Here is a 10,769-nt window from a genome sequence, read left to right as displayed (position 1 = left end):
ACCACAGAGCTGTTACTGTATCATATAGTCACCTTTTCTTAGTGGAAAACACAATGTTTATGCAACTGAATGTGAAATGATAAGATTATTTTATTTATGATTTTTTTTTTTTTTTTACAGAACAATATGAGAAAAAAAACAACAACAGTAAAACCTGTATCAATTTGTTATTTGGTTCCTTCCATAGTTCAAAAACATGCAGATCAGGCTAATTGGCATACAAAATGAATACACATGTTACGATATCAAGGATTAATTTAAAGATTTGTTTGATATATAGTTTGTTTCTCCTTTCAGGTGCCAGTGAGAAAGATATTGCTATACAGAGAGTATTTCATTTCAACATGAAAAATATATGAAAAAATAAATAAATACACATGATACACTCCTGACAGAGAAAACATAATATCCTACACATTGCTGCCATCATTCAACTCGAGTTTTAAAAAAAGGGCAGAAATAACTGTTGACGTGTGTATACATTTTTGGACCCCCTCTGTATAAACCATCATTTAGTGTCTTGTGATCTGCAGCTGTACTGTAGTCAAAGCTGATGATATTGATGGAAATGAATCAATACTTTCTGACCAATCCAAATAAAACCACTAACTGCGTGGCGCGCACGTGTGTGTATCGATGAGAAACCGAAATCTACAGAAGGTGATCTCGTTAATCCTCGCGCTGCTCTGATTCCGGAAACTGCGCGCGAGGACGCGGAGGACAAACGACACCCGCATGCAGTAGCCGCTCGCGCTTGTGCACGCTGACGCTGACTAACACGCTTTAAACTGGAGTTCCTGAATGTGATGATGAATTAAAAGCTGTGACGCGTTGCGTGCCATGTCCGCGTGAGAAGCTCGCGCTCGAAGAGTTGGGATAAAAGCAGGTAAGCGCTCTCGACTTCTTCATACAAGATAAGTTTCATTTCATAAGATTTTACAATACGGATTTTCGTTTCACCAATTCGCAATCTTCCCGAGACAATATCGCTATTTAAAACCTTAAATACAATTAGGAATAACACCAGTTATGTATAATAATTACCCATTGAATTAAAATAAACATGTCTACGCTTGAACTGATTCAGACTCAATGAGTGAAGAAAGCTAATTAGGAGTAACCTCTGACAATTCATGATGTATATGGTGTATAGATAAGTGTGAAATTTATTCCATCCGAAATTAAGGTATCAAGCTATTTGTTGTTGTTGTTTTCTTCTCCTCTCCTGTTTTGGCTTTTGTTTGAATTTGATTCTTTAATGTCTGTTCACATAGTTTGATTTCCATCTTGCTGGCTGAAGGTTTTATTAATGTGATATTTCAAGAATGAATGCTTTAATGTTTGTAATGTACATGAAAGTTGGCACAGTGGCTTCCTAGTTTGCATTGTTGTCTTGCACCTCTAGGTTTCATGTTCATGTATGGAATTATCATAGTAACCAGCAGATGATTGATTGATTGATTAATTGGTCAATCCAAACAGGGTCAAGGTTACAACAAGGTCAAATGAAAAAGAATTAAATGAATCACCAACTTCCCCTGTTTAAAATACTAAACGAATAGTTCAGATTTTTTTCAGGTCTGGTAGTTCCAATTATCCGTGTGAAAAGCTTCACAATCATTGTGTAGAGCAGGAAAATATTTAATTACCAAGACATATGGTAACGTACTTATATGCAGCCCAAGTTGGATTTAAGGCAGATTAAAAAATATCTGAACAATCCTCTTAAGGGATACAAATTAGTCAAACTTTTGGACTAGTCTAGATTGTGGCAGAGTCTTTACTATTAATGATGTTGACATCTTGTTCTGCTCGTTTTGTTCTTTAAGGAAAAAAGCTCAGTGGTAGGAATGAGCTAAAGATGAATCATATCTCAAAAATAATTGTGTATGTGTTGTATAATCATCTACACAAGTGTTTTACACAATTATGTTTATACAGTACAATATAATACAATTATTTTGTAAAAAGGAGGCCTTAGCCAGTAGCTTATATATATCAATCTTATGTCTATTTTACTACAGTACATATTTTACTTGAGTTCAAATTCTGCTCTTCAGTTTTTTTCCATGTTGCTTTGAAACAAGGAACAATAAAAAGTGTCAGAGATCGACGCAAATACTCTGCAAAGTCCTTAACCTCAATTCACTAGTCTTTTGAGCTGCAAAAGCTGTTTCTTTAAATAAGTTTTTGTTTGAGTTAGATATTCAAAATGTATTCAAATGAACTAAGAAAACCTGTTTTACTACTTTCTTTCTTTCGTTCTTCTTTGTATCTGTAAACATGTCATGCTACTGGGCTATTATCTCCACTTTATGCTATTCATGTGTATACTCATTCGTTTTCTCCATATAGCTTAAATCCAAAAAAGATTTAAGAGCTGAGCACAACCTTAAACCAGAAACACACTATACAGTATGTACATGGTTATACATTACTGTATTATTATATATATATATTTTTTTCAATTTAGGGTGGACATTGTAATCAGAGTCATGGCTAACGGGGTAACACCCGATGCAGTCATCGCCTGGTTCACAGAGTACCAGAACAACCACATTGAGAAGGATGGAGTAATGCCGAAGTGGTTTCATGGCAACATATCCAGAAAGTAAGGCTGAGAAACACTGCTACTGTCACTCACACTGATACTGTACAGATAATTGGTACACCATGTGCTTTTACATTAACATGGCATCTCATATTACATCGCTTAATGAGAAGCAGTGAAATGCTATAATAGGCAAATAGCACAAACAATATCTTGGTTTTCAAAAACATGCTTATTGTTTTTATTATTTTATTAGTAGTTTATTTAAAGTGGTTAAAGATTAAAAAACTGAAAATGTAATATGGAACATTCAGAACACAAGTTAGATTCTGTTCTTATGAATGTTACTGAAAAAAAAAATATATATCCCATTACCAGTCTCTTTTTTTGTCTTTTTAATATTACTAAGACAGAAACACACCCTTTATTATTAGAGAGAAACTATATTCCTCTTATGTGTTAGAAAACTTTGACACTGGAGACTTTTTCCATAAATGTTATAAACATCTCTTTAAAATATTATCCACACACACAAGTTCCAATGATTGAGGTGTTACTATAGAAACAATAACATATTAGGAGTGCACATTAATATTAACCTGTTGCAGCTACTGTTAATTGAAATTAATCAACATCTTTCTGCAATTAAAAAAATTGCAGTCATTGGAAATATGTTGTTAAGTAATGTGGCAAAAAAGTTTTAAAAAGTTTTAAAAAGTTTAAAAAGTTAAAAAAATTACCAGTCATGACCAAGGTCAAGGAAGGCCACACTAGGCTTAATTTCTTATATTATTCTAAATAACTTCTTAGATAAAGGTCTTGCCATTAAGTCACATTGTAATGTCAATTAAATCATAGGCGTGTTTTTAAATTTTGAGTGTTTTTAAATATATTTCTTATATTATTCTAAATAACTTCTTAGATAAAGGTCTTGCCATTAAGTCACATTGTAATGTCAATTAAATCATAGGCGTGTTTTTTAATTTTGAGTCGCCGTAAAAAAAATATATTTGCAAACTAAATGTGCTTGCATCTTTGTTCGCATGGAATTTTATTTCACACTTATATGCCATTTTAGAAAATGTACAGTGCCAGCTGTTGAATTTTGGACCTAACTAAAATTTTACGTGTTCCTGTAAAGTGCGTGAAATATGAAGGTGTGAGATTACGCTTATTAAGTAGCTTTCGATTGCACACTCACAAGCACATATTTAAAAATGTACAGAGCCATCTGTTGAATTTTGAATTAATTTATTTTAGGATATAAGGGTGTTTTATATTTAAATTTAAAATAAGCATATCTTCTATTAGCATATGCGGTGTCCATAGGCCAATTGCGATGAAACATTGCGTATATGTTACCTCAAGCTTGGCCAAATACACCTATAAAAAAACACATTAAAATTTGTTCAGTAGTTTTTATGTGGTGCATGCACAAACATAATCACAAAACAAAAGAAGGAAACTTGGCACACAATAGGCTATTGCAATATATTTAGGTGAAATGTGACAACTGTGTGCATTAAAGAGATCCAGAGTAAAATATATCAAGTTCTATATATTTAGAACTTTATATTTAAATTTAATTCAGTTGCTGCACCTTTTACAGACATGCCGAGGAAATGCTAATGACTAAACCTCCAGGTTACTTCCTAATTCGTGTCAGTGAGAGCAGAGTAGGATACACCCTGTCCTACAGGTGAGTCACTAACTTTATGACTCAGTAATATATTTATTTCAGTCATCGCATTTATTAAATAAAGCAATCATTTACCACAGTGGTTATAAACCCTGATCCAGGAGGACCTTTCACTGTACTTTTTAGTGTTTTCTCAGCTCCCAGTGACAAGAGCAAGGAAAATACTAAAATGTGCAGGACGATGGGTCTTTCAGGACCAGAGATGAGAACCACATGCCTAATTGTAATATTTTAACATTTTCCAAAATTTTTGTTTTTTATGTTTAGAGCCAAGGATCTCTGCAGACACTTTATGATTGACATGCTTCCAGGAAACCAGTGTGAGATTGTAGGTGACAACTTGCAACATTGCTCTCTCCATGATCTGGTAGCCTTTCACTGCAAATCTCCGATCCAGCCCTATACTGAGCTGCTCACGGTAGCCTGTGACCAGGTCAGATCCTATTTAAGACCATATTAATAAAAGCAAGCTAACTATATTTTAGTTATTATTTATAATTTATTTATTTAATTTTTTATTAAAATTACAGTGAATGATTTAAAGCATTGCAGACATGCTAAAACAGAAGACTAATATCAAACAGAATGGGCAAAATTACAAATAAATACAGATGTCTAATTTTGTACAAAAGTAAGCAGAGTACCACTAAAAATTCAGTATTTGTATGTCTTGTAAAACCGCCTCAAATTATTTCCCAAATTTCATGTTATCTTTATTTTTCATTTATCTCAAGAGAAACAAACATGATGGTCACAGTTCGCAATGTGGACTGAAAGACTCAGGAGTCACATCTCCTTCACTGGGACTGCCAAACAGAAAGGCCATGATTTCTGTAATTAATAAAAGCCATGCCTTGACAGGCAGACAGGCAGCACACCTCTTTTACAGGGACTAACAGGCTCGAAAGCCTCATATTATTTTAATGAGACTGACAGGCAGAACAATGACATCTCTTTTACCAATGGGCTCAGAGGCCATGCTTTCTGGGACTGACAGTTATAAAGGGCACACCCACTACCCAATATTTGCATTTGCAGTGTTGCTCAGATCCATTTAGACTGCTGGCCAATTTTGAAACAGTGTAACACAGGGGCCAGGGGTAGCTTAGAGGTTAAGACTTTGGACTACTGATTGGAAGGTGCCAGTTTCAAATTCCCCCCATTACAGAGGGTTAGGCCCTTGAGCAAGACACTTAATCTTCAACTGCTCAGATGCACTCTAAAAAATGATTCTGTGGCCTTGTAAATTTCACAGTTATAAAAAAGTTATGTTACCTTAATAAAATCTCTAAAAGTCACATACATGATTGTTTGAGTTAGACAAATCAAAATAAATGCCTAAAAAAACAATTATTCATTTTGTCTTAAATTTACACTATAATTTAAGTTTACTTCACTAGTAAAAATCAGTATTTGACTAACTGAATTATATTTTTAACATGCACTTAATATTTTTTGATACATTTCAATCAAAATATCTGTTAATGGAGTAATTGTACTGATTAGTTTCAAGAACTACAATTATAAATTATTCCAACTCAATATTCTTTATTTTTAACAACAAAAACTTAAATAATTGAGTAAATTGCCCTGTGCAAGTGCTCATGGGAAGTCTGGTGTAACATCAGAGACAAGAAGGCTGTGAGGATGTGAGAATGGACATGAAGCACCTGGAACATTCCTTACAAATCCTGGTGAGTAAACAGCGAACACAAGTTACTGTAATAATGACTCTGTCTGCCTGCACACACAACTTTATAGGGTGTAAGTTACTGTTCTGACTCCTTTCAGAGCTAACGATAGCTAGCAACAGGCCAGTCCTGGGGTCCAGTGTGATTTAGCTTGTTTGTTCCAACCACCAAACTGCTCAGCTAAAGCGCGTTTAATACAGACACTTAAACTCTGGTGTTAAAGGAGAGATTTAACACCGAGTAGCAGCGCGTGCATGTCCGGTTTTTTTCCGGGTTTCTCGGTGTAAACGGCGGCGGTTGTGCCGCAATATTTGAATTTCTCCCGCCAAATGCGGTGATTTTGCGCAGCCTACCGCCACTGAGGCGAGGATATAAAACTAACATGTTCAAATACAGTAATTCCCGCATGTGTACCGGTCCACCTCACACACTGAACCGCGAGTCTGCTCGGTCATTCCGACACTTTAAGAAAGAAACTCAGAACAAATCCGGTTTGAACAGCAGAAATGAGGTGCAGTGTCCGGACTCTGGCAGTGTTTTATCCGTTACTGTATATAAGTATTTTTAACATGATTAAACACTGAGCAAGCAGCGGCAGATGTTATAAAATAAATGTGCTAAGTACTGTACTAATAACTAAAGCTATGAAATATAAAGATTTAGTGAAAATACAACATTTCTCTCAGAATTAGAATTGGGAGATAGTAATATGAAATTAAAATACTAAAGTGAAACATTATGTATGTTCTGATATGTAAGTAAAAGAACCTAAAACTGATTGATTTTGTGTGTGTGTGTTTGTGTGAAACATGTTATATATTTTCTATATCTCTTTCACAGCACCAACACCACTAATGAAGAGAAGTTGAATGGAGATAAAACAGGAGGTAAATGTCAACTTTTTTTAAATGTTACAGAAGTATTAAATGTGTAACCATTGAATCAAAGATAGAAATAGACTATTAGTCCAAAAAGTATGTATTTGAACGAAAGTACTATTTTACCAGTCTGGTAGACTTTATATTAACAGTCACACTTGTACTTACTTGTATACTATTGTTCCTTTTTCAGGTGCCAGTTTATGGGATGGCGGTGTAAGCTCTGCACATTTGTCGTATCATCAAAAGGAATTTCGATCATTACCGAGTGAAGCATGGTACTGTTGGTCATGGATATTTAGTGTCCTGTCTTCATTTAGACTGTCATTGCATTTTTAAGACCTGAGAAGGTCTGCACACACATTTGTATGGATCCCACAGTTTGCAGGAAACTGAAGTGTGAAGGTGTGCAATCTTACAGATGTAAAATGTGACTCATTAGATTCTAATACAAAAGTCTACTTTCCACATGTTAACTGTATAATACTTGTGGCAGAAGTATTGTTTGTGAAACTGTTTACTAATAAGATAAATCCAGCTCTCTGTTTATGATCTTGTTACATGTCATTTGCAAAGTAAACCAGGTTGAGTTTAGACTTCATGTCTTGTCAAATTTGGCAAATAAATGTTTAATTAAAATGAAAATGTGTGTATTGTTTCTTTTATTTAGTTAAAATATTTAGTAAATGTAGCACATTTGTTTATTAAATAATAGTATAATTTTCAGTATCTTCTACCTTCCATTTCAATTATATCTACTCAATTATTTTACTCATTTTCACTTTTCATTAACTTCTAATTTGCATTACATTTACTCAATTTTGTACATCATTGTACTAAATATAGTTATTCAGGTCTACTTAATTTTTTTACTGACTTGTACTCAATTCATGAAGTATATTTTACATGATTTTTATATTTTTTTTATATTTACTCAATATTTTTAAGTGTAAAAATGTTTCACCAAAAAAATTGAGTACAGCACAGTTTTATTTTTTAGAGTGTGTATAATGATAAAATATAAATCGTTCTGGATAAGGGTGTCTGCCAAATGCTATAAATCTAAATGTCTGTATTGTAAATAAACGTGTGCAATAATTCAAATCACCATCTCTTTAAACTTGTTCCTGCAGGCTATCCAAAATACCTCAGAAGAGATGCCTCCTGCACTGCCAGCGTCTCATCCCTCAGTAACAAACCAGAATCTGAGCACCTCATTAGATGGTTCAGTAACCCCAACGAGGCTCTATCCCGTACTAGAGCAGGAGCTTAGTGCTCTTAACTTTCACAGTGTGGTAAGTCATAAATACAGGTTTAACAAACCAATGCTGGGCGATGGTCATCTGGGTTAAAACAGCTACAACCACTGTATTTATTCCATATTTCATTTTACAGTATGCTAATTTGTAATACCTGATACTAGAACAAGTTTATCTGTGGCGGTCTTGATGCTGTTTTCTAATTAGAATTTGTTTGTGTAGGAAAGACAAAGTAACTAGTAAAGCTAAGTACACAACCTACATGTAACCAACCACAACTTCTTTTTTGAACTTCCATTGTTTTTTTTTATTCAAATTTTTGGTCAATTTTCTCTAAATGTAGATGTTCCAGTTTACTAGTTAGATGTTGTTATCGGTCTACAAGGATGAAGACACCGTATTACCTTAATGTTAGCCTCTAGAAACTAGCTGAACCAAATTTTACAACTGAACAACAAGCACAAGGAGAAAAAGTGTCAAAATTATTGTCCTACAAGCAATGTGCATCTGGCTTTCTTTGTGGACCTGGTTTCCTTAAACTATTTCGTTTTTCTCTTTTCAGAAACCAAAAATATATCAGGTTTTTAAATCCTGCACTATGCCACAAAACCACAGATACTTACAATGTTTCATGTCTCATCCTGCATACAAAGTAGAAATGAGTGGTGAATTTCCAAAGAATTTGGCCATGACTAATCTTGGCATTTGCATAGTCAAACATAATAATAATTGTGTCCCTTTTATAAAATTTGTTAAATGTTGGAAAGTCTAAAGATTGTACATTTAGTTATCTTAAGTGATGTCACAGGCTGGGAGTATTGGGATTAGAAGTATACTTTTCACATGTACTTTTCTCAGAACATTCAGATTTTTTCTTTTATGGAGCTGGGTTTTTAATTTAATACTTGCTAGCTTATATATTATTATATCAATTATATAATGATAGCAATTATACTAACATTTTATATGTTTAATATTTTTACACTACATTTCCTCATACGCTAGGTAACATGTCCTTAAGAGTCTTGTGTGTTCCAGGAATCTCTGCCGAACTCTGGATCACACCCCAGACAAAAATGTATTCTTACACTACCAGAGATTCCCATCAGATGGCAATCTGAACCTACCAAAACCACATTTAAGGGCGCACAATCTACAAGTTTACCCAAAGCTTGCAGCCAGAAAAAGTCTGAAGACACAGTGCCCCAAAAGCAAGCAGAGTCAAAGCACATTCGTATAAATCTGATTCAGTGCAAGAAGCTCTTTAAGAAGAAGAAGAGCCATTCAGAGGGGCAGATGTACATGGAAATCAATGAAGCTAATGTCACAACTGAACCTGAAGTGTTACAGACAGTTGCAAACGAAGAGGATCACCAAGAGGAGCATTGTGTTTCTGAAACAATACCATTGGAATACCTTAATCCACCTCCATTTGCTCCTGGCTACTGAAAAGACCAATTAAAAAGTTTCGAATTTCGTCACAGGCGATTATGTAGAATGTACTAGTTCATTGTTTTGCCACACTCCCAGAATGATGTATACATCTGGAACAGAGGTGTCATGTAATACATTTTTCTGAGACACAATGGCACAATTTTATGACATTTTCATACAAAATTAAAATTCATGAAAACTCCATGCACACAGACCTGAGGTGGGAATCGAAGCCAGACTCTGGAGGTGCAAGGTAACAGTGCTAACCACTTTCCCACCGTGCGACGAATACCATTACTTATGCAACAAATATGAAGTCAAAAAGAAAAAAAATTGAGGGAAATCCCAATTGCCCAACCCCCCCAAGAGCTTTTATATCCACCATTATCAGCAAACACTACTTGAAGTAATTGCTTCATGTATCCACTTTGGTTTCATAAGTCTATAGGGCAAAGTTATAAAAGACTTGTGGTTTTTTTCAGATGTAGTTTCGTATTAGCAAGGGCAATAACACCACCTACTGCAAAAATAATATTTTCAGTTTCTACAGTCGTCTAATCTGAGACATTTGATGGGCCACGTGCTTCCTCAAGTTAAATGGACATGACACCTCTGGTCTGAATTATTACACCTTTAAACACCACTGTTGAATGCTCAATTATGATTGTTCAGAATATGGTTGATATTCTATAATATTCATGAATTAAATGTTTATAATACTAATAATATAATAATGCATTTTTATATGCTTGTATAATGGACACCTAATATACATACACGTCAAGTTTTTGACAGCTTCGAGACTGACATTTGTATTGCATTTTAATGTGGCTACAGTATGTTATGCAAATATATGTGTGCTACTTGTCTATTGTGAACTATGTTTCGCTATGTGTTCGTAGGTAATGAATCATTTCCATATATATGCCAATACTAAAGTACATACACATGTTGGAATTAGTCAAATCCACTTACCAATTAAGAGTAATTAACTATTTTTTCTGTTTTAAAACAGCCAAGGCTTATACAGGTGCTTCCATCGTAACAAATTTAGTCGAACTTGATTAAACAGATTAATAGCCCAATGTACACTTTTTTGAAGTACACTGATAAGAGTCAGGGTTGGCAGGTTTAACAATTGCTAATATTGTGAGATTTTTGTATAGAAAAGATAATTAATTTATTGATTTTGTCAGTACTTTAACAGTATGTTTTTAGAAGTAGTTGTTGATAAATGAGAGTACAGTTATCATATCT

General features: G+C 34.2%; 1 protein-coding gene and 1 long non-coding RNA gene across 3 annotated transcripts; both read left to right on the top strand.

Annotated features, from left to right (window-relative positions):
• Positions 1 to 69: 69 nt before the first annotated feature.
• Positions 70 to 10,626, top strand: hsh2d (hematopoietic SH2 domain containing). Of its 2 annotated transcripts, none has more exons than XM_053513639.1 (6): positions 70 to 886; positions 2,474 to 2,611; positions 4,143 to 4,250; positions 4,518 to 4,683; positions 7,953 to 8,114; positions 9,117 to 10,626. In XM_053513639.1, the coding sequence occupies exons 2-6, from the start codon at positions 2,496 to 2,498 to the stop codon at positions 9,525 to 9,527; spliced, it is 963 nt and encodes a 320-aa protein (XP_053369614.1). In that variant the 5' UTR covers positions 70 to 886; positions 2,474 to 2,495; the 3' UTR covers positions 9,528 to 10,626. The 2 variants fall into 2 exon arrangements, with proteins under 2 accessions (XP_053369614.1, XP_053369615.1); XM_053513640.1 differs by having other exon boundaries at positions 4,161 to 4,250; positions 9,117 to 10,624.
• Positions 5,393 to 7,513, top strand: LOC128543272 (uncharacterized). The gene is made up of 3 exons (XR_008365703.1): positions 5,393 to 5,944; positions 6,782 to 6,828; positions 7,013 to 7,513. It is a non-coding gene; the product is annotated as an uncharacterized LOC128543272 (long non-coding RNA).
• Positions 10,627 to 10,769: the final 143 nt, after the last annotated feature.

This window comes from Clarias gariepinus, chromosome 15, assembly GCF_024256425.1.
Source record: "Clarias gariepinus isolate MV-2021 ecotype Netherlands chromosome 15, CGAR_prim_01v2, whole genome shotgun sequence".
NCBI classification, from domain to species: Eukaryota; Metazoa; Chordata; class Actinopteri; order Siluriformes; family Clariidae; genus Clarias; species Clarias gariepinus.
This window is presented reverse-complemented; position numbering and strand designations above follow the sequence as displayed.